Below are 24,448 nucleotides of genomic sequence, written 5' to 3'. Positions count from 1 at the left end.
GGATTCTTCATGGAAAATATATATTATGGGGGCCGGAACTGTGGTGGAGCAGGTAAAGCCGCTGCCTGCAGTGCAGGCATCCTATATGGGTGCCGGTTCAAGTCCTGGCTGCTCCACTTCCAATCCAGCTCTCAGCTATGGCCTAAGAAAGCAATGGACGAAGGCCCCAAGTGCTTGGGCCCCTGACCCATGTGGGAGACCCGGAGGAAGCTCCAGTCTCCTGACTTTAGATTGGCACAGCTCCGGCCACTGTGGCCATATGGGGAATGAATCAGTGGATGAAAGACCTCTCTCTCTCTTTCTCTCTCTCTCTCTCTGCCTCTGCCTCTCTGTATCTCTGCTTTTCAAATAAATAAATAAATCTTTAAAAAATAAGCTATATTATGAAAACAATCTGCATGGATTTCAAAAAAACTGCACCAAAGCGAACTGATTTTTTAAATGAACTTTTTGAAGTAGTCGTATATCAAAATTTTAAACTGTGTGGTGGCCACATTGAAAAAGAAAAAAGAAACAAGTAAAATTGATTATAGTATCTTTTATTTAATCTAATATATCCAAAACACCACCATTTCTATAAGCAAAGCAATATTTTTGAAAACTAGTCATGAGCTATTGTAGACTCTTTGTCGTTGCTACTGTTGCTGTTCCACCACAGAAATCTCAACTCTGGTCTCATTTCAGAGGCTCAACAGCCACACGTGTTTAATGACTGTCATATTAAACAGTAAAGCTCTAGGAGATTTGGATCCCCGAGCCCCTAAAATTTTGTGATAAGAATGAAGAGCAGTGGTTTGCCAGTTAAATTACATAGACATTCTTTGTCAACTGATGCAGTCACCATTATAACCAGGCAATCTTCGTGAAGAAACAAGTCGCGATTTTATGTTAGAAGCATGTTCTACGGGGTCTAAGGAGAAGGACTTGCCGTCTCATTACCTTGTGTAGTTCTCTTTGTACCCAGAAATATCGTCATTGGGAGAGCGCAGTCTTCGTTGAGATGGTGCCTCCAGATGCCAATAGTTGATGCGGTTTAGGAACATTTTGGCCAACTCGACTATTGTTTGCCTTTCTTTTGATGGCAGGTGACTAAATTTGTACTGTACAAAGTTATTCACGCCCTTAAAAGGAGGGAAAGCAATTTAGTCACGCAGCTATGCAACTATACTAATTCTGAACACCCACACAGCCTGCACCATTGGTGGTTATTAGCAAAAGAACAGACACTTCTCTATTCATAAAAATCTCTTCATTTTCCCTAAGAGAAAACAGCAATGCCCAGAGGGAATCTTGCCTCAGATCACTGTGGTGGAAAGTGACAAGACAGAGAGACTGTGAGTTGTGAATCTGTGGCCTGTTGCAATCCTCAAGCTTTAAAGAGAAAATCAAATTCAGGCACTGAAAATAATTCCTGCTGCACTATCTGCACAGTAGCTCACATATAATGTCGTTCTCATTTTTACATTACAAAAATTTTAATCAAAGGTTGCTATCATGCCTTCCACATAACTACACCACTAAAATTTAAACACTTGGTTTCAGCAAGCTTACCAAGAAACAGAATTATTCAAAATCATGTGGGTTTTTTTTTTTTTAAAAAGAGCTGTAAATTATTTAACCTTTCCATAGATCACTCTCATATCATCTAATTTCAAATAAAAGAACAATGAATTCTTATTTAATACAGTTTGGAGGCAAAATAAAACTTATTCTACAGAAAACTGACAGATAAAAATGCATTTCTTATTGAGAACTCTGGTGTTGTATCATCTATAGTCACTCTCATCAAGAAATTCTGTCCAAAGTATTTGACAGTTATTTAGCCAAACAATGAAAGGCTAAAAAGTGATGATAATGAGAGATACTGACAATGGCTAATAGGAACAAGTCCATACATTTGGACAGATTCCCTGAATAAAACGGCTCCTTTCCAGGAATCATAATGTAGCAGGAAGTAGATTTCTGGTTACAAAATCTCATTTCTTTTTTGCTCTTTTTGCTTGACTTAGAATGTTTTTCACATTGCTACTGAATTCCCTCACGTCAATAGGCTTTTTCAGGCAGTGCCAAACAAAAGGACAAAGACTTAATTTTAAAACAGCAACAACAAGAAAAAGCACATTTCACACGTTCTTACCAACTACAGGTTTTCTCTAAACATACAGTGAATTCTGAGTACACAACAACCCTAAAAGAAGAAAACTAGCCTATTCCTTAAAGTAGGCATGCACGTCTGATCCAAAGGGCCCAAGACGATTTCTACAGACTTAATGAACATCTCTGAGGACAGAGAATGTGCAGAAATGAGAAAGAGAGATTAAAAGGTTTCATCAGCCTTAAACCAATAAAAAAAAAAAGCGTTTCTTTTCATTATCTTTTTACCTGCTCAATACTAGGCTTTTCAAATGGGGGTTTCTTCTCCAAGGAGCCTTCAACCACAGGCTTTCCTCTTTGTAAAATAGACTTTCTCAGGAGCTGTAAAGAAAACATTAAATAAAAAAAAACCTTGATGTCTTTCTGGTATCTCCCTTCATCCTCTGACCCCCCCCAACACACAGGGAATAATAATAATAATTAATAATAATATTCTATTAATTCTACATAACAATTCCTTAAATCAATAAAACAGATAACTGTCAGGTAACCCAAATCTGCCTTCGAGTCCATAACATGCGTTATAAGGAATGAGACACTTTCTTGCTCTGGGCACCCGTGAGCAAGTATGAGTGGTAGCCAGTCCCTTGCTAGCCCACTCACTTTCCCCCTCTCCCCAGTTTCCGGCTTCCCACCCACCCAGAGGCCTGGTGTGTGTATGTGCAGCGCTACACAGTTTGCACACGCCCATCTAGGGCACCGCAGGTGTGCTGAAGCCCAGCAGGGTCTTACTTAGAAGCACTTGAAAGACTGAGTTCCATTCTGCACAAATGAGGCTGGGAGAGGAGGTGTCTGGCTCTTTGGGAAGGAAATCTGCAGGGCTCCCAATTGGCAACGTTCACTGTTGCGGTCTTTTTTCATTTCCCCTCTGTCCATAGAACACAGGCCAAGTGTTCTGGCATCTCTATGCCCACAAAACAAAAACACTGCTCTTAATTCCTGCCACTGGAATTTAAAGCCTTCAAAGAGCAAATATCAGAGAGAAAAGGGAACTCACAAAAAGACTAAGCTGAGAATAAATCTGGATGTTGAAATTCTTTAATTTCAGAATCTTACAACCTTTACATGTGGGTCGGTTACAAAATGGTCACACGTTTATTTATTTAAGTTACATTGTTCCTTTTCTTTTTTCCACTTACTGCCTTTTCAGTAGAAACAGAACACAGCAATCACTCTGAGGAGTTAATAGAAATGAATAAACTCTCGAGGTTGGAGATGTGTCTTACAGGGACCTCAAATCCTTCTCAGGGTGCCAATATAAATTACGAGGAAGAAGCGTTTGTTAAGCCTTTCAATACATTATGCCCAAATTTGCTAAAATAAATTTGCAATAAAGATGAATCATTATGTATGTTTCTAAGGATATATATAAAAATCAAATGTAAAATCTTTAATAACAATAATTCTGGTTGCCTATGTTTTGGCTATAGTTAAAATAAGACCATTTGGTAACCTAGCGCACTGTTAGCTTGCATTTGGAGGTTAATTGATGAGTTGGGGAGATGTTCAACCTCAGCTTCTTCACCCACAAAATGATGGAGTTGGGATAGGTAGGCACACAAAGTTCTTATTAACAGCAGCAAGCATCTGCATCCCCATTTTTGCCAGATACTCTATTATCTCATTTAATACTCCCAACATCCTTTTAAAGAAGGTGTTGCTCTTACCTGTACTTTATAGATAAGAAAACCAAAAGAGAATAACTTGCCAAAGGTTACATTTAGTCAAAAATGGACCCAGATTTTAGATCCAGGTGGTCCCACTCCAGAGCCATAGTTGTAGGCACTAAGGTTCTACAGCAGCTTTAGGAAGCAACTTTCCACTGGGTTCATACCCAATATCTAAGATCGAAGCTTTTGTAAAATACTAGCAAAATATACACCACATTTTAATTTCTGACACATATGAAACACAGGACCTGCCTTTCAAAAGCTAAGGGATAGTTCATTTATAACTCATTTGCTCAAAGAATGATTTGGGGTGGCAGTGAGGGGGATGTGGAATGCTAAATATTTTGGACTGTGTTTCCACAAGCAAATATATTTGCACTGTTATTTAGAAGGAAGTAAATAAGAGAGGAAAGGAGGAAAGGAGGGAAGGAGGAAGGAGGGAAGGAGGGAAGGAGGGAAGGAGGGAAGGAGGGAGGAAGGGAGGGAGGGAGGGAGGGAGGGAGAATGTACTTGAAAGCAAAGCAAACTTCTCTGGCCTGTCTGGCTGGTCCTAAAACAAGAGGAGGCTGACAAGATGGAAACCTTGACACCACCTTCACTTCCAACAGGGTGTGGGGAGCTGCCAGGGAGCTCCGTTCCAAGGCAAATAATAGCAGCAGTCATGCAGATCTTTTTTTTTTTTTTTTTTTTTCAACTAAGATCTTTTTCCAAAGAAGCTCTAAATAGTACAAACCTGCCAGGGTTCAACGTGGATGACTCAGGCCTCACAGCCATGTCAACAAGTTGTCACCCGGAGCAGTCTAGTGCCTGCTGACAACTGCAAGGAATTCAATTGTTCATTTGCATATTCTTTCCCTCTCTCACCTTTTTAATGAATATCCCTAATAATACCCCAAATTCAAAAATATATAAACATATATAATTCTTCCTCCCATTCCTTGTGTCCTACCCATCTGAAAAAACTCATCAGTACAGAAGACTAAAACTGATAACAAGAAGGGAAAAGAGAAACTTATGGATCAACAAGTTCAAATAAAGAAAAAAAAAAAGCTATAGGTATAGGGCATGAAATTTGCACTGAGACAGCTAGCAGCCAAGGCAAAAGGAACAGCAATTTCAGCTTTCCCTGTCATTTAAACATGAAGCACAGTACCTCTGAAAAGGGGTCAACTTTTCCTGGTGCTCAGCTCCGAGGGTTGTTTTGTTTTTTAACATTGTGTATGAGTTACACAATACTACGTAATGTACAATGCCCTCAAGAGCAAGGTTTTTTTCTTTACTATTCTTTCTGGCGTCTCTTTTATGAATCTATTTTTGGCAACCTGAAGATTTTTCTACCCATTCTCATCGCCAATTTCCCTCTTACAGTGGTTATTCCAGACTGTAATCAGAACTTAAGGAGACCGATACTATTGGAAGGCAATGGATGTGACCTGAATGTGGCTGATGCGGAACCATGAAGAGGCAGTTCTGGTAGCAATAATCACCAAACAGATTTGCAAAGCCTTGATTCTTCCTCTTGAAGCAGAGAAACAGGACTCAGAGGCACATCCCCTTCCCCCTTGTTCACTGGGATCCAACCACATCTCCTTGCTGTTCCAATACCACATCAAGCTCATCTGGCGCGGAGCTGTGTGCTGGCTCTTCCCTTGTTGACTGCCTCCCTTTTCTACTGCAATATAAACTCCATGAAGAAAAAGATTTTGCAGACTTTGCTGTGTTCTCTATCCCTCATGCCTACATCAGTGCCATGCAGGGTAGGTATGCAATAAATATCTACTGGGTGAAAGGAATCTATAAGCATATGTAAATCAAGATATTCAACTTTGGGACATATGTTGTGGCACAGTGGGTTAAGCCACTGCCTGCCATGCTGGCATCCCAGGTGAGGCAGTGGAAGAAGACCCAAGAACTTGGGTCCCTGAACCCATGTGTGAGACCTGGATGGAGTTCTTGGCTCCCGAGTTTCATCTGGCCCAGCTCCAACCATTGTGGCCCTTTGGGGAATGAACTAGCAGATGGAAAATCTCTCATACTCTCTCTTCCCCTCTCTCCCTCTCTCTTTCTGCTTTTCAAATAAATAAATTTTAAAAAAGATATTCATGTTTGCAGAAAGCAGGAATTAATTTTCTAGCACTTTTTCTGAAGGATGTAACTGCACATGATTTTTGCAAATATTTAGAATATAGATTATAATATCCAATAAAATATCAAGGAAAAAAACTGTTGGCTCTTACAATCTTGGCAGGGGTTTATCTGATGCTTCTGGGAGTCAGAAGAAGGGTAAATACAAATTAAAACTAAAAGTCTAGTTAAGTATAGAGCCCAGAGCCCAGAGATCTACCTCATGAATAACTTTACCATAAATTATACCCATTTTATTAATATTTGAGCAAGTATTTCAAACTTTTAAAAAAAGTGTGTTTATAGAAATTTACTTCAGCTATGCAAAAACATCAAAATGCTTCAAAATACAATCAGCAAGAAAAGATTCAGTTTTTTTTAACTAGAAAAATGATATAGATTGCAGATTTATGCAGAGACCAGTAAATCATGACATGAGTGCTGTAATAAAGCTTACCATCGACTGCTTCCTGAAATTAAAATTATATTTTGGATCTTGTTTCAGAGCCTTCTCTGAACTTGAAATTGTTTTGCCTATAACACCAACCAAATTTTCCATTACATAAAGAAAATACATTCAACTTCGCTGGAAGTGTGAAGGCTTTCAAGGAAAGTGATGCGTGTGCTCATTTTAGAGCCCCCACCCTGAAGAAACGTGTGCTTCAGCAATCCCAGGGGTAAAATCCGTGAGTCTAGACCTCTCACTGACACGACCCAGCATACAGAGAACGAAGATATTGGACAACGACAGAAAAAAGAAAAACCTTTTAAAATGTTAAAATCTCACCTTAAATAGGTAGAAGTAAACTTGCTTGGTATCTGCATCTTCCTCCTTGTGGACACAAGTAAAGAGATACTCCACATCCAACACTATTCCCAGGAGTCTGTTCATTTCTTCCTCTGACACATTCTCCAGGTGGGAAACATGAGCAGCTTAAGAGAAAAGATCAAAAGAACATATGTAAGAAGTCAAGTGGAAAGCACAGACGTTCCCCATTTTAATTCCCACCAATCCAGCAGGTTGCACTGCAAACACAAAGAACTTGCTGAGCCCCTGAAGCCTTCTCACAAGATCTGCTTATAGTTAAGAGACTGCTGTGTTGTTGAGGCTCACCCTCTCCATCCGGCATTAAAGAGGGGTCAGCAGCTAACCAGTTCAGAAAAGGTATATTGTAAGAATCGGAACTTGGAGCAGCAAGCCTGCTCACCATAGACTCAGTTCTTATGTTCCCATAGAAACAAGTTCTCTGCCTCTGTGGTCCTAGGTATGGATCTATCATTTGTAGGTTTGTGGTTCAGAAAGTCAAGTTCGCTAAAGGTTTAGTTCTATGTCATCCAAAAACTTTGTAATAGTGTACAGCCCTACCCTGAAGTCCCTTTACACCCTAGCCTCTCTACGATGCACTAAAACTTCACGGCCCCTGTGGCAAAGGGCAAAGGCCTATTTTAGCTTGAAATTCAACATCTCCCAAGAACATACCTGCTTTTTCTCCTTTTGTTCTGCTGCCTTACTATAATTTTAGTGATCTAACCAATATCCTCTCCTCATTCATCCACCTGTCATTTCTACTCCCCATTGCAGCCCCATCTTTCAAGGTTATCTCATTTAATCCTCAAACAGTTTCATGAACTGGGTATTAGTAATCCCACTTTACAGTTGCAGAAACTGAGGCTCAGAGAGATTAAATACTGTTTCATCAAATACCACTCACCAACAAGTTACCCTGACAGCCTGAAAGTGAAGTATGCTTAAACCAAATTCTAAAGGACTTAAAAACGATTTTTGTTAACTGATTGACTTTAAGCTGTTTCATCTGTGAAAAGGAATTTCTAGGTGAGACAGCCAATAATTAATCACCCAGTATACTAGGAGCTCCCCTGGATTGAGAACAAATATTTATTTCTGTTATCCTCAGCACGAGTCACCAAGGCTTGCTGCATAAGAGTGATCCTCTTCGGTGTAGTTGACTGTGCTGAATTAAAAATGCTGGACATAGGGGCCCGGCACTGCGGCACAGTAGGCTAAGCCTCCACTTGCGGCACGCAACATCCCACATGGGTGTTAGTTCATATTATCACTGCTCCTTTTCCGATCCAGCTCTCTGCTATAGCCTGAGAAAGCAGTCGAAGATGGCCCAAGTGCTTGGGCCCCTGCACCCACGTGGAAGACCAGGAAGAAGCTCCAGGCTCCTGGCTTCAGAATGGCCCAGCTCCTGGCTGTTGAAGCCATCAGGGGAGTGAGCAAGCAAACAGAAACTCTTTCTCTTTCACTGTCCGTCTATAACTCTCTCAAATAAATAAACAAAAATCTTTTTTAAAAAAATGCTGGACATAGAAGTACTTGAAGTGACTTTGAAAGACAGACTAAAATAAGTAGACAGTAATGGGATTCTCCTCATCTTTTTAAAGGGAGATGGAACTAGAAGTTTACTGAAGAATAGCTGCTCGATGTTGGGCATGGGTCTTCTCCAGAAGTCATGGTGCACTTGTCATAAACCCATAATGCTCACTCAGAAGCCTAAGACAGGCCGGCGCCGCGGCTCACTAGGCTAATCCTCCGCCTAGCGGCGCTGGCACACCGGGTTCTAGTCCCGGTCGAGGCGCCGGATTCTGTCCCGGTTGCCCCTCTTCCAGTCCAGCTCTCTGCTGTGGCCAGGGAGTGCAGTGGAGGATGGCCCAAGTCCTTGGGTCCTGCACCCGCACAGGAGACCAGGATAAGTACCTGGCTCCTGCCTTCGGATCAGTGCGGTGTGCCGGCCATGGCGGCCATTGGAGGGTGAACCAACGGCAAAGGAAGACCTTTCTCTCTGTCTCTCTCTCTCTCTCACTGTCCACTCTGCCTGTAAAAAAAAAAAAAAAAAAAAAAAAAAGCCTAAGACAGAGGATGCTGCAGCACCCATGTGTAAACCCTCTTGCTTCCAAGGACCAGCAGCTCCATTTCCCTACCTAAGGACTCTTTCTGTCACTGTAACTTACTCTGCTCCTATCTGCCCCTCAAGAGCAGCCCTCTACCAAGTATAAAGAATATAGTGGATAAATAATTTAGCTTACTGAGGTAAGTGTTCTATAATGGGTCCCAGTTATTCTTCAATAGAATTAAGTACCAGTTGCCCACTGTGGGGTGAGGAGGGCACTGTCTTAGTAACTCACCCTTTACCTGCTACCTTTTCCTTCTCTTTTGTTAAAAAAAGATTTATTCATTCATTAGACCTGCGTTGTGACATAGCAGTAAAGCTGCTGCCTGTAATGCCAGCATCCCATATGGCTGCTGGTTCATTTACTGGCTGCTCCACTTCTCACGCAGCTCCCTGACAATGCCCTGGGAAAGCAGTGGAAGATGGCCCATGTTTGGAAGTCTGGAATTCTGCCACCCACGTAGGAGAACTGAATGAAGCTCCTGGCTCCTGGTTTTGGCCTGGTGCAGTGCTGGCCATTGCAGCCAGCTGGAGAGTGAACCAGTGGATGGAGAATCTCTCGTTCACTCCCCAGGTGACATGGAAGGTCAGGGTTGGTCCAGGACGAAGCCAGAAGCCTGAAACTCCATCTGGGTCTCCACATGGTTAGTTGGGGCACAAATACCCATGTCATCCTCTGCTGCTTTCCTAGGCACATTAGCAGGGAGCTGGATCAGAAATGGAGCCACCAGGACTTGAACCAGACTCATATGGGATGCCAGCATCTTAGGCAGCAGCTTAACCCACTGCACCATACTATCTTTTTCTTCTTGTCTCACTTTTCTATTCCCCTACTTTGAATCCATATAAACTACTTGCACGCAAATCCCTGTATCACTCTGCTACTTTGGAACTCAACCTAAGACAGGTAAACAAAGGCATTTTAGAATGTTAAGAACTAAGTATCAAGAAGCAAAAAGGGGCTTCCAAATGTTATTAAGGATCAGAGGTAGTTATATTTATATGAGACAAAATATGCCTTATCTTGAAAACTCCAAAAAGAGACAAAGAATACTATATAAGACAAATGAATCAATTCAACAAGAGGATATAATAATACAAAATATAAAATGCATCTTCAAAAAGTACATTGAAAATGTTCATTATGAAAAATTTGCACATGGATTCAAAAACTTTTTGCATCAAAATGAAGTCATACTAACTTGATATAATGTGAGTAAGCAGAGTCTCACTTGAGGAATTAGAAAAGGTAAAACATAAATTTAAATAGCACCCTATCAGAGCAACATGAGTTCTGCTAGAATTGAAACAAGACCAAACATCAGATCTATGGTGAAGCTTGGGTGGATGAATGGTGAAATCACTGATGCTTTACATAAAGTTCATAGGGACAATGCTCTAAGTACATCAGCAGTTTACAAACAGATAATTCATTTTAAGAAGGGATGAGGCATTGTTGAAGATGAAGCCCAAGGCCACTTCAGTTTAGAGGAAAAGCTTTTGTTCACACCGTCACTGAAGAGGACCACTGATTAACAACAGAAACCACAGCCAACACCATAGACATTCCAACTGGCTCAGCACACACAGTTCTGACAGAAAAAGTAAAGTGAAAAAAAAATTTTTTCTTGCTCTTTGTTACCAAAACTGTCATTCCCAGATCAGCTGCAAATGACAGAAAAGCTTTCAATGGGAACTATAAACAAGTAGGATCAGGATCTTGGAGCAATTCTTCACTAATTCAAGAGGAAATGAAACACGGCTTTCCCAGTACAATCCTGAATACAAAGCACATGTACAGCAATGGCTACCAAGAGGTGGAAATGGTTCAGTCAAGGCAGAAGTAAGCTGGTCGTAAGCAAAGACCACGGCAACAGCTCTTTGGAATGCTCAAGGTAATTTGCCTGACGACCTTCCAGAGGGCCAAAGAGCCGCAACATCTGTTTGTGAGAAGAGTGCTTTGAGAACGTTATCCAGAGCTGTAGCAGAAAGATGTCTGGAAAAGCTTCAAAAGAGTCATTCTTTACAACAAAAATGCTCCTGCTCACTCCTCTCATCAAAAAGGGCAATTCTGCTAGAGTTTCTATGGGACCCATATGGACGGCACCCATCTTACAGTAGCAACTCGACTCTTTTTGGTTTCTTTTTGATTCCTAATATTAAAAAAAAACCTTAAAGAAGACCCATTTTTCAGCATCTAATATATACATTAAAAAAGATTCCATTAATCACATTCCTAGGACTCTCAATTCTTTAAGGGATGGACTAAATGGCTGTTATCACTGCTTTCAAAAGTGTCTTCAGGGGCGGGCCTTGTGGAGTAGCAGGCAAAGGCACCCCCTGCAATGCCGGCATCCCATATGGGCTCCAGTTCATGTCCCAGTTGCTCACTGCTAATCCAGTGCCAGCTAATGTGTCTCGGGAAACAGCAGAGGATGGCCCAAGTACTTGGGCCCTGTACCCACATGGGAGATCTGGAAGAAGTTCCAGGCTTGCTCCTGGCTTCAGCCTGGCCTAACCCTGGCTGCTACAGCCATTTGGAGATTGAACCAGCAGATAGAAAATCTCTCTATATCTCTTCCTCTCTCTCTTTCCCTGTAACTCTGCCTTTCAAATAAACAAATATTTAAAAAATATATCCATAGAGCAGAAGTGAGAGATAGACCATAATACAGTAATATATATATATATGTCATACATTCAACAATCATCTTGACAGAAATATCTTGACAGATAATCAATAGGGAAACATTGGACTTGAACTATACTTTATAACAGACCTAACAGACATACAGAACATTCCATCCAACAGTGGAAAAACATTCTTCTCAAGTGCTTACGAAGTTTTTGGAGAATAAGTCATCCTAGTCTAGAACACAGGTTTCATCAGAGGGTGAGGTGTTCATGCTAGTTCCCAAGGAAGACTCCCAGCCTCAAGCTGCTGGTGGCAAAATCACCATAATCCATGGGCTTCCTGAACCCCAGCGATGGGAATTACAGAAAGGACCTGCATCACCCCACCGCAGCAAGCGTGCTCCCATTCATTTTCTCATCTCTACTCAAGTCATCCCTCGGGCTGAGGAGCCCCAGGCTATAGGAGGAAAGTGTACTGTGAGATTCAGAAGGACCTCTCCAAACCACTGATAGTGGATACTTTCTGGGGTACCTGGGGCTCTCCCAACGCTCTCCGAACTGCTGCCCCACCCTCAGGGGGGGACTTGGGGGAACCTGGAGCTTTGTGACTCTAAGACTGGCCAGAGTTGATGGATCAAGGGTTGACCTCTGACCCAAGCTGGTCCAATGAGAATCTCCCCTGGGAAATTCAAAGGTGTCATTGAGAGACAGTGACTGAGCTGTTGTGTGTTGAGCAGGGGACGCCCGTGAAGAGCACGTGGGAAAAGGGACAGGAAGGAAGCTACAGACTGAAGCTGAGGACACAGGGACCAGAGAGCTCTGGAGCTCCTGCCCCTGTTTCCAGTAACTGCCTGCGACACACAGCATCCTTGTCTTTGGATTCCATCACCTATACAAAGAGTTCTTTTCATTTTAAAATAAGTAAGTATACACAATGTATTCAATTATCATATCCCATAAACATGATAAACATGTACAACTGCCATGTGTCAGAAAGATTTAAAACAAACAAAAAATTTTAAAAAAAACTTAACAAATTCAAAAAGACTAAAATCATACCAACTGTGTTTTCTGACCACATGGTATGAAACTGGAAATCAGTAACAGAGGAACTTTAGGAAATTAACAAATATGTGGAAATTTGATAGCAAGCTCCTGAACAACCAGCCAAATAAGAAATCAAAATGGAAATTTGAAAAATATCTTAAGATAGCCAGCGCTGTGGTGTAGTGGGTTAAACCATCACCTGCAGCTCTGGCATCCCATATGGGTGCCAGTTTGATTCCCAGATGCTCCACTTCTGATCCAGCTCCCTGATACCTGGGAAAGCAGTAGAAGATGGCCCAAATGCTTGGGCCCCTGCACCCATGTGGGAGACCTAGAAGAAGCTCCTGGCTCCTGGTTTCAGCCTGGTCATTGGGACCATTTAGGGAGTAAACCAGTGGATGAAAGACGCTCCCCCCCACCTCCTTCTGTCTCTCCCTTTCTCTCTCTCTCTCTTTCTGTCTCTCCCTTTCTCTCTGTAACTCTGCCTTTAAAGTATATAAAATAAATCTTAAAAAAAAGAAACATATCTTAAAATAAACAAAAGTGGAAATAAAACACACCAATACTTATAGGATGCAGAAAAAATAGTTCTAAGAAGGAAGGTGGTAACAATAAATGCCTAGATTAGAAAAAGAGAAGCGGGCAATCTGATGCAGTGGATTAAGATGTCTGCATCCTAATCAGAGCACCAGTTCAAGTCCTGGCTACTCCACTTCTGATTCAGCTCCCTGCTAATGCACCTAAGAAGCAATGAATAATGGTTCAAGTATTTGACTTCCTGCCACCCTGTAGGAAACATGGATAAAGTTCCTTGCTCCTGGCTTCAGCATGGCCCAGCCTGGGCATCTGAGTAGTGAACCAGCAGATGGAAGATAGATCTCTCTCTCTCTCTCTCTGTATCCTATATATATATATATATATATATATCACTTTACTTTTCAATAAATTAATAAATATTTAAGAAGGAAGGAAGGGAGAGATAGCAAAGCGACATTTGGTAATACTTCTTTTTACAGTATTCTTGCAGTTAACAACTGCAGCTATTATGTTAATAACAAGTTGTTTGGGGGCCAGCGCTGTGGTGCAGTGGCGCAGTGGGTTAACACCCTGGCCTGAAGCCCCAGTATCCCTTATGGGTGCCAGTTCTAGTCCCGGCTGCTCCACTTCAGCTCCAGCTCTCTGCTATGCCTGGGATAGCAGTAGAAGATGGCCCAAGTCCTTTGGCCCCTACACCCACGTGGGAGACCCAGAAGAAGTTCTTGGCTCCTGGCTTCTGATCAGCACAGCTCCGGCCATTGCAGCCAATTGGGGAGTGAACCATCAGATTGAAGACTTCTTTCTCTCTTCCTCTCCTCTCTCGGTGTAACTCTGACTTTCAAATAAATAAAAATAAATCTTATTTTAAAAAATAACAAGTTGTTTGTATTTTGTTTCTACCAGTCTTGGAGATACAGGTTCTGAATAAAAATACTCATACAATTAAAAAAAAAAAAAGTAAATAATTTTATTTTATACCAAAAGGAACTAGAAAAAGAACAAACTAAACCCAAAATGAGTAGAAAAAAGGACATAATCAAATACAAAAGGAGAGAGTGATTAACTTGTTTCTAAGAATATAAATAATTTATATCATAGAAATATATATGTATGTAGAAACTAAAAAAAAAATTCCAAATCTATTACTTTATATTTGGCTATAGAATCTATTACTTTAAAAGTGGCTTCATCATTTTCTAAGATACCTGAAATCAGACTTCATTTTAGAGAGAATGCTTGCCAGGTCATTTTTTTTTTCTTAAGACTATGCAGAATTCTCCTTGAGGTCAGTTTAAACCCACTGGGAGACAGGCCTCATTCTGGAGAAAACCAGGTCAAAATTTTGATATCAGTTTTTACATAAATAGGTTTTTTAAACAGATTTGTTTATTTGAAAGTTAGGATGACAGGGGAGGGGAGAATGAGGGAGAGAGAGATCTATCTTCCTTCGACTAGTTCACTCCCTAAACGGTCATAACGACCTAGCCTAGGCCAGACCAAAGCCAGAAGTCAGGAACCAGAAACTCCATCCAGCTCTCTCTTGTGGATGGCAGGCCCCAACCACTTGGGCCAAGTTTCACTGCTTTCCCAGGTGCATTAGCAGGGAGCTGGAGTGAAGTGAAGCAGCCAGGACTGGAACCTGTGCTCATATATGATATGCTGGCATTGGAAGTGTTGGCTTAACCTGCTGTGCCACAATGCCAGGCCCCTGTGTGTGAAGTTTTAATCTCTTTCTAGTAATAAGCTATGAATACAATCAGCATAGAATATAATGTAAATTCTCCCAGATTCTTCACAATATGTAAGCCTTCAATTAAGGAGCTAACACACATTGAGTTAAACTCATAAAAGTACAGACAGGCGTTATTTTTAAAACCAGTGGCTCACTTTCTGTATGCATGGAAACACTTTACCCAAATGAATCCTTACTCAGAGAAAGCTGCTCTGGTGGGAACAGAGGTGGAAGCTGCCATCTTGCCCTGCCCTCGTGAGGGTTCCAGCTTGAAAACTATTGTGCGGAACCTTCCTCCTGAAGCGGGAACTACACACACAAACATTAAAAAGCTGAAGAGGCTCCCTTCCTTCTGACTTTGCCCATACTGAAATCATCATCTCAAATCTCGGTGTGAAACCCAAAGTAGGGAGGAGTGGGAAGTGGAAATGGAGGACAGTACATGAAGCAGCAAGAATTTCCCAGAAAGGAGGAAGGAAAAGTCTCCACAGGATGCTTTTTTTTTTTCTTTTGAAGCAGAGGGTCATCTCTTCTGGAGAAAGAAGGAAAGGTGGGTCTGTGGTGGAAGAGCAGCAGGAGGATGTTGTATGAGGTGGGGGAAGATTGGGTCCAAGTCAAGGGCACCGTCTGCTTTTACAGCAACCCCAGGTAAAACGCCTCGCAAGCAGGATTCCGGCTACGCGGTGTAAGCACGAGGTGATCCAGTTCTTAAGACTCTCCAATGCACACACAGCCTCTCCTAGGAGCCCCATTACAGACTCCTTGTGCCCAAGGCTCCCTTTCTGTTCTCACCTGACTCAGGTAGCTCTCTCAGCTTTTTCTCTCCCCAAATCCACATCATCAGCAACCTCATCGCAAACTCCAATCACACCCGCACCCATCTTAGAGCCTCCCACGCCAACAGCGCAGGTACAGCACCATCGCAGCTGCCTGGGCTCCAAGACGAAACTCCTCACGGCCCTCCGCAAGGAGGCAGCTCCCTCGTGTAGCCTTCCTTCTGTCACAGAGTGCAGCACTCATCCTCCAACATCTGTTCCCGTTGACTATCAGCCACCGCACGCACTCTCCTTAATCACTGCTTTTCTCTGTCCTACCTGTAGTCTTCAGGATCTCCAGTCTACAGTAATGAGAGGAGAGACTGCTCTTGCCACCAGGGACATCTTAACACCACTTTCCTCAAACTACCCCACCTGTACCAAATCCAAAAACTGCTCCTGCCTCCTTGCAGCTACTGATCTGAGATTCGTTTAATCTATTTCTGGACTTAACTCAGGGGCCCATAATCAACACTGACCCATGCCAATGTCTAGAGGTAACTAACTGTAACTGCAAAGCTGAATTATTTACTGTACTGAAAATCAACTCAAACAAATAAAAAAGGCCACTCATTATTAGAAAAAATTCTTAATGTTTTCTAAAGAAGACTTTTTTGAGGCAAATTGCTTCCCTTCAATGATATGAATATATGCTTTCTTAAAATGATAGGCCTCTATGATTTGCTAGCCTGGGAGTATTTTATTAAAACTGAGGCATAAAGGACCAGCGCCGTGGCATAGTGGGTAAAGCCGTTGCCTACAGTGCCAGCATCCCATAATGGCGCCAGTTTGAGACCCGGCTGCTCCACTTCTGATCCAGCTCTCTGCTATGGCCTGGGAAAGCAGTAGAAGGAAGACAGCTCAAGTGTTTGGGCCCCTGCATCTGCATGGGAGCTCCGGAGGAAGCTCCTGTCTCTTGGCTTTGGATTGGCACAGCTCCAGCCATCGCAGCCATTGGGGAGTGACCCATCAATGGAAGACCTCTCTCTCTCTCTCTCTCTCTCTCTAACACTGACTTTCCAATAAATAAATCTTTTTTTTTAAAAAAAAAAAAAGATACTTAAGCAAGATAACAACCAAATGTAATATATAAAACTTGTTTGGCTCATGAATTAAATACATTGAAATAAAACCTGAGGCATAAAATAAAACCAGCAAACCACAGCACTTATATACAGCAGGTAATCTGCCATACAAGTCATGACACAAAGTCACTGTTATTTAAAATTCTGCCTTATGTGAACTAATATAACCCCCTATAAGGTTTGCATCAATGTACAGCGAATCAGCAGTAAGAAGCAACACCTCTTTCACTATATTCTTGTCTGCACTGGAGACAGTCTCAGAAACTTAATCCTTTGGAAATTAACATGAGGGTCCCTTATTCTTGATTTCCAAACAATGGAATCCCTGGGATTTGTTTGTTTTTCACAGAAATGGCCATTCATATTCGTATTCCTTAGTACTGCCTACTGAGTTCCTTTGCTTGCTTTTTAGGATGTTAATCTTTTTCTTACAGCCTTGAAAAACCTTATGTACAAACTTACTCTGTCATCTACACTGCAAATGTTGGTGGCTTTTGCTGGCGTTTTTGTTTGGTTGGTTTGGTTGAACTGTTTAGAATTTTTTTTTTTAGAAAATCAAATACATAGTTGACGTTCCTTTAAAGTCTTGCTTGCAAAGGTTTTTCCTGCATAAAATGTAGGAAACAAAATAGCAGATAACAAAAATAAATTTTTCCCTAGCTCTTTAACAAGTCTGTTTTTAAAATTATTTTAAAGTTTTATTTATTTATTCATGTATTTATTTATTTATTTGAAAGGTAGAGTGCCAGAAACTGAGAGAGAGAGAGACAGAGAGAGGGCTCTTCCATCTGTTGGTTTACTCCCCAAATACTGGAAACAGCCAGAGCTGGGCCAAGCCAAAGCCAAGAACCTAGAACCCCATTTGGGTCTCACATTTGGATGGCAGGGACGCAAATACTTGGGCCATTATCTGCTGCTTTCCCAGGCACATTAGCAGGAAACTGGCTTGAAAGTGGAGAAACCAGGACTCAAACAGGCACTCTCATATGGAATGTGGCATCTCAAGCAGCAGCTTAACCCACTGTGCCAGTACGCTCATCCCCTGTTTTGAAAATTTAAAACATTCTGCTATGAAAATGTCAACATCACAAAAGACAAAAGAGAAAAAGCCTGAGGAACTGTTCCAGATTAAAGAAGCCTAAAGAGATGTGACAGCTGAATACATATGTGATTCTAGTCTGAATGCTTAATGGGCAGGAAAATACAACGTGCAGAATATCTTTGGGCTAACCGACAAAATTAGAATACACACAATAGATAAGATACAAGAATTACATTAGTGTTAAATTTACTGAAGTTAGTCAATGAACTGAGGTTATATAAGAGAATATCCTAGTTTTTAGGAAATATGCTTTTGTATTGAAATATTTAGGAGGAAGGGCTATGATATATATGCCACTTATTCTCATATGGTTCAGGAAAAACAAGTATATCCATACAATCTCGTATATATGGCATATATATATATATATATATGCAAAAGACAAAGCAAATAGGAGAAATACCAATAAGTAAACAAGGGGAAAGGATGTTGAAATATTCTTCATTGCTCTTCTCATGGTTTCTATGTAAGATGTAAATTATGAAAAAAGTTTTCAAAAAATGCTTTTCCCATCTGAATCTGATAATCAAATATAAAGGATGTTGCTTTTATTTCAAACAAGAGCCCGTTACAAAGCATTGATATAATCACCCAAGACTGGCCAACCCTTGACTTGTGAGGAAAAGCTATTTCCTGCTGTGGAGCCAGACCCAATCTCCACTGTGCGATGGGCAAGAGGAAGCAGGGGAGGTGCAAGTCAGACTGGAGGCGTTGTCTTTTCCCTCTCTGCAGCAGGGGTGTACCTCAGTGCTGTGTCAGACCCACAGGGTGCCACAGGGCAGGCTGCCTTGTGCCTGCTGCCAAGGATCACGCTGCAGCTGTTCCTCACTCGGAACAGGAAGCGCACTGTCACCAAGTGCTGTGACCCTCGCTAAGCTCTGGCTCCGTATATCACTGGCCTGCACTTCTTGTGCGAGTCCTCACATGCCCTGCCGTGTGCATGGGCAGCAGCTGAGCAGGCAGCTAACATGTCCCTGCACCTTTAGACTGGAAGTAAACATCACAGCCTCTGTAAGATTTCTGTTATTCAAATGCCTTTTTTATTCATGGGAATTTGGGGTTGAGGCAAGAGGAGGTAAAATTAATGAGTGCAATGGAATCTGTTGGATTGACTAATGTGCAAAAGGCTTATCATTTAAAGCTGGTTTCACCTTCCAGAATCTTGAGTCTAAGAGTAAGAGCTGATTAGATGAGTGTTGTCCAATAGAAATTTAACTCAAACCACATACATAAATTTAAATATTCCAGTAGCCACATTAAAAAGGTAAAAGAAGTAGGTGGGATTAATTTACTTAAACTTATAGCAAGGTATTATGAGTTAAAGATGTACTTGATGTAAAAGATGACTAATACACACATTCTTAGGGCTGGGGTTGCAGTGGAGGATGGCCCAAGACCTTGGGACTCTGTCAGCCACACAGGAAACCTGGAAGAAGCTCCCGGATCCTGGTTTCAGCTTTGCCCAGTCCTGGATGTTGCAGCCATTTGGGGAGTCACTGGCAGACAAAGATCTCTGTCTCTCCCTCTTCCCAACTCTTTCAAATAAATAAACAAAACTTTAAAAAAATGCACATTCTTTTGTCATGATAAGTCTTCAAAGCTGCACTTTATACTTGCAGCACACTGCAACTCAAACCAGCCACGATTCAGGTGCTGGGTAGCCACACGTGGCCAGAGGCAGAGAGTGCAGATTACACATTATGAAAGCTCCTCCCCAAATAAATGTAACTAGTCCTCTTTTTAGGATTACGGACTCCATCAAATATTTATCAATGAAGGAATAAACCCAATTATGCTCCAGGAACTAAATATATAGCAAACTAGAGAAAAAGTCAGCTTTAATCACAGTTCAGTACAGAAAACCAACAAGGGTATATAATTATAGTCACATGAGAAGGAACATTGCAATAAAGCTGCAAGAAAGCTATATTCTCTCTCCAAAACCCTCGAGTAGTCAAACCTTGGAGGATAAGCACGAGTCCTTGGGAAAAAATAAAGAAAAGGCATTGCAGGTAGAATAGGCCTCCAGATCAAACACAGGGGTGGGAGGAAGTTTAGAGATGTTTCAGAGAACACAGACCAGCCTGATGGCCAAAATTCAATGCTAAGTGATTGGGGAAATGTCTAGAAGGTGCAGGGGTCTGAATGGTCCAGCACGCTCACTCTGAGGACAATGGGAAGCTCATAGGGGTTAATCATATTCAATCACAACTTTCTGGGCAAGCCAGATGTGCAACAATGCAGATGGGAATTCCAGGAGCTGCCGTAGACATGACCAAGGGAAAAAGGGAATGGGTTACATTGAGGAAGTGTTTCAGGGATGCATCTTGAGGGAGAATCTACAAGACAGAGGGAGCCGGGTTAACTAAAATCAAATAGAGCCAATGTTATCACGTCAACTCCTTTGTCCCAGACTCACAGCTCCTGACAGCTCTGAAAAGGCTGCATTAGCCAACAAGGGATACCCAGAGCCAAGGGGAATAGCTGACTTGAATCAGCTGCTACAGTACATGTGTAAATGAGAACTGAGGCGCAGTCCTGCAATAGAAGTTGACACTGGACTTCCTTTTTACCGGGTTTCCCCTTGTTATGCTTTCCAATTCTTTTCCTGAATGTCTCCCAATTTTATGCTTAAACAATGGGCCTAATCATATTTTTCAAGCATCCCTATTGTTTAGGACAGGACCATGCATGTGCACAGGGAATCCCAAGCAGAGAATTTCATGTCACAACTCCTAGGCATGCACAAAAGAAGAAAAATCTAGCTAACAGAGCCAAGGAAACCTGAGTAACACTGGAGCTTGAGTATACGGGAGCCCTTTCAGAAGGAAGGAATCCCTCAAAAATAGAAATTCACAGGACTGGTGCTGTGGCCTGGTGGGTAAAGCCACTGTCTGCAGTGCCGGCATCCCATATGAGCACCAGTTAGAGTCCTGGCTGCTCCACTTTTGATCCAGCTCTCTGCTATGGCCTGGGAAAGCAGTGGAAGATGGCCTAAGTCCTTTGGCCCCTGCACCCATGTGGGAGACCTGGAAGAAGCTCCTGGCTCCTGGCTTTGGATCAGCACAGCTCCAGCCATTGCAGCCATCTATGGAGTAAACCAGCGGATAAAGACCTCTCTCTCTCTGCCTCTGCCTCTCTGTAACTCTGCCCTTCAAATAAATGAATAAATCTTCCAAAAAAATTGGAAATTCAGAATTAAAAGTCCATCTTACCATGCTGGCCTGATTCCAAGCCCCTTCAATCACTTATTTGCCCTGCGAGGCATTTCTTCATACTAGTTTTCTCCTACTTCATCTGTAAAGCTTCCCTCCACCTCCCAATTGCACAGGCAGATGTGAGGCATATTTCTCCTGCCATCTTACTCTCAGAAATTAATAAAGACTTTTTCTCCCCAATGGACTTGATTCATGAAGCATGACTGGGTTCGTTAGTCAGCAGGCAGGGAACCCATACATTTGAGGAAAGTAATTGAATGTTAAGTCTAGGTAAATGTAGGCGAAACAAAGGAAATGTGTTTGACTCAATAATGTGCCTAAGTAACTTTTTTAAGACTTATTATATTTGTTGAAAGTCAGAGTGACAGAAAGAAAGGAAGACAAAAAGAGAGAAAGATATCTATTCACTGGTTCACTCTGCACATGGCCACATGGCTGGGGCTGGGGCAGGCTGAAGACGGCAGCCTGTAACTCCATCTGAGTCTCCTACAAGGGTGGCTAGGGTCCAAGTACTTGAGCCATCTTCTGCTTTCCCAAGCGCATTAGCAAGGAGATGGATCAGGAGTGGGGCGTCTGATAAAAAGCCTATGAGAGCACTTCAGACCTGGAAAGCCAAGACACTGTGGCAAAAAATGACCTACATGAAAGATCTCTGTGAGTGAGATCCCAATGGAAAGAACAGGCCATCAAAGAAGGAGGTACCTTTCTCTGAAGGGAGGAGAGAACTTCCACTTTGATTATGGCCTTGTCTAAATAAGGTCTGAGTCTGTGAACTCAAGAGGCTTCCATAGCCTTGGCAGCTCATGACAAGAGCCTCGGGTGATCACTGACGTCATAAACAAGAGTGTCAATTGTTAAATCAACAACAGAAGTCACCGTGTACTTGCTCCCCATGTAGGATCTCTGTTCTTCATGTGTTATACTATGAGAATTAACAATGGGGGCTGCCACTGTGGCTTAGTGGCGAAGGCACCCATCTGTAGTGCCAGCATCCCATATGGGCACCGGTTCAAGTCCCAGCTGCTCCACTTCCAATCCAGCTCTTTGCTATGGCCTGGGAAAACAGTAGAAGATGGCCCAAGTACTTGGGCCCCTGTGCCTGTGTGGGAGACCCGGAAGAAGCTCCTGGCTCCTGGCTTCAGATCAGCACAGCTCTGGCCGTTGCAGCCAACTGGGGAGTGAACCAGTGGATGGAAGACCTCTCTCTCTGCCTCTCCTTCTCTCACTGTGTAACTCTGACTTTCAAATAAATAAATCTTTAAAAAAAATTTTAAAAAGCCTTCGAACATTCAAGAGAAATACCAACTGAGACTTGTCTAAGAAGGCTCCAGACTGAGTTATTACTCTTATCTCCTAGGTCGACAGGACTCGAGTGATAGGCACACAGGGTCTGTTTCACTTTAGACATCTGGAGCAAGGCTTGTACAATGCTTTGCACTTTATCTGTACATTCCTTATCTATTCCCAGAAGTGTCCTTAAAATTAATAAGTAGCATTCTTTCCAGAGATGCTCCCTGTCTCTAACAACAGCTGTAACCAACCAAGTTCTAAAGAAAGTGATCTCTTCTGGGAGTTCACCCCTGCCCACCAGAAGCCTACCTTCTGGGGCCAAGCCAATGTACATTCACTACGTAATGATAAAAGAAAGCTTGCTGTCATGGAATACACAAGTTCTGACTAGAATTTGAGCACTACAACCCTTACCAAGGCTCATTAAATGTCACTGAGTTTGTGTCTCCTGGGTCTAGGTCATTCATATTATGCCCTAAATAAACATTATGTTAAACATTTTACAGAGCCTGCTCATTTCTAACAATATTAGTCAAATTTCATGAGTATATGCTGTGGCACAGTTCAATCCCAAACTAACAACAGAAATTCCAATTGTGTTGTGATCCCAAAGGTTTGTTTCCTTCTTTTTTGGTCATAGAGTCAGACTGCTACCTACATCAGCAGTCCCAAAAAAAAAAAAAAAAAAAAAAATTTAAAAAAACTTTTATTAATATTAAAATAGAAAGACATGTCAGGCTAAATGATGGGCTTGCAAGAAACTCTTATCAAATTCTTGTCAATGGAATTTGATTAAATAATTTCACAATGGACTACAATATTCTAAGCTAGCACTATTCAATTAGAAATATAATGTGAGCCCTACAAATTAAAAGTTTTCTAGTAGAAATATTCTAAAAAAACCCAGGTGATATACATTCTAATAAATTTAATTAATCCAATATATCCAAAATATAATTTCAATATGCAATCAATAAGAAAAATGAGGGGTGGGCATTGCGGCACAGCAGATTAAACTGTCACTTGGGATCCCCACATCCTATAATAGAGTGCATGGAATGAAATCCCACCTCTGCTTCCAATCCAGCTTCCTGCTCATGTACCTGGGAGGCAGCAGATGATGGCCCAAGTAAGTGGGGGACCCATGTTGGAGACCTGGATGGAGTTCCAGGTTCCTGGCTTCAGCCTGGAGCAGCCCTGGCTGTTGCAGCCATTTGTGGCATGAACCAGTGGATGATTTCTCTCTTTGTCTCTGCTTCTCTGTCACTCTGCCTTTTAAATAAATGCATAAATTTTTAAAAACAAAAAAGAAAAAAATGGCAGATATTTCAATTGTAAGAAAACAGAAATGAACAGAGGAAGAAAAGGGGGACAATATTTTTAAAATACCTATAACTTCATTGCTGTGAAAAATAATCAGCAACTCAACATACATCCTTCTAGACCCTTTCTGCTTTTTTAAAGATTTATTTATTTATCTGGAAGTCAGACTTATAGAGAGAGGGAGAGACACAGAGAGAGAGAGAGAGAGAGAGATCTTCCCTCCACTGGTTCCCTCCCTAGGTGGCCACAATGGCCAGAGCCAGGTCAGACTGAAGCCAGGAGCTTCATCCAGGTCTCCTAGGTGAGTAGCAGGAGCCCAAGTACCGGGGCCTTCTTTGGCTGCTTTTCCCAAGCCATTAGCAGGGAGCTGGACCAGAACTGGAGCAGCTGGGACAGGAACTAGGGCCAATGTGGATGCTGGCACTGCAGGAGGCAGCTTAACTTGTTGTGCTACAGCATTTGCCCGTAGACCTTATCTCTTTTTTTTTTTTTTTTTAAGATTTTATTTATTTATTTGAGAGGTAGAGTTACAGACAGAGAAGAGAGAGAGAGAAAGGTCTTCCATCCGCTGGTTCACTCCCTCAATGGCCACAACAGCTGGAGCTGATCCGATCTGAAGCCAGGAACCAGGAGCTTCCTCCAGGTCTCCCACGTGGGTGCAGTGGCCCGGGCACTTGGGCCATCTTCTACTGCTTTCACAGGCCATAGCAGAGAACTGGATTGGAAGAGGAGCAGCCGGGATTTGAACCGGCGCCCATATGGGATTCTGGCGCTGCAGGCAGAGGCTTAGCCCACTGTGCCA

General features: G+C 42.1%; 1 protein-coding gene across 3 annotated transcripts in view; it reads right to left on the bottom strand.

Moving 5' to 3' along the window:
• The window catches only part of KAT2B (lysine acetyltransferase 2B), a 124,085-nt gene that overhangs the window by 65,964 nt on the left and 33,673 nt on the right, over positions 1 to 24,448 (bottom strand). For 2 of the 3 annotated variants that reach the window (XM_051858848.2, XM_051858849.2), the window contains exons 3-5: positions 6,736 to 6,881; positions 2,383 to 2,475; positions 940 to 1,121 (exon numbers count right to left, since the gene is read on the bottom strand). In XM_051858848.2, coding sequence (XP_051714808.1) covers positions 940 to 1,121; positions 2,383 to 2,475; positions 6,736 to 6,881 — 421 coding nt within the window. Of the gene's footprint in view, positions 1 to 939; positions 1,122 to 2,382; positions 2,476 to 6,735; positions 6,882 to 7,062; positions 7,175 to 24,448 lie in introns of those variants that run through there. The other variant, XM_051858850.2, reaches the window with a different exon arrangement.

Source organism: Oryctolagus cuniculus, chromosome 4 (assembly GCF_964237555.1).
Source record: "Oryctolagus cuniculus chromosome 4, mOryCun1.1, whole genome shotgun sequence".
NCBI classification, from domain to species: domain Eukaryota; kingdom Metazoa; phylum Chordata; class Mammalia; order Lagomorpha; family Leporidae; genus Oryctolagus; species Oryctolagus cuniculus.
The sequence above is the reverse complement of the archived record's forward strand: the minus strand, read 5'-3'. Positions and strand labels throughout refer to the sequence as shown.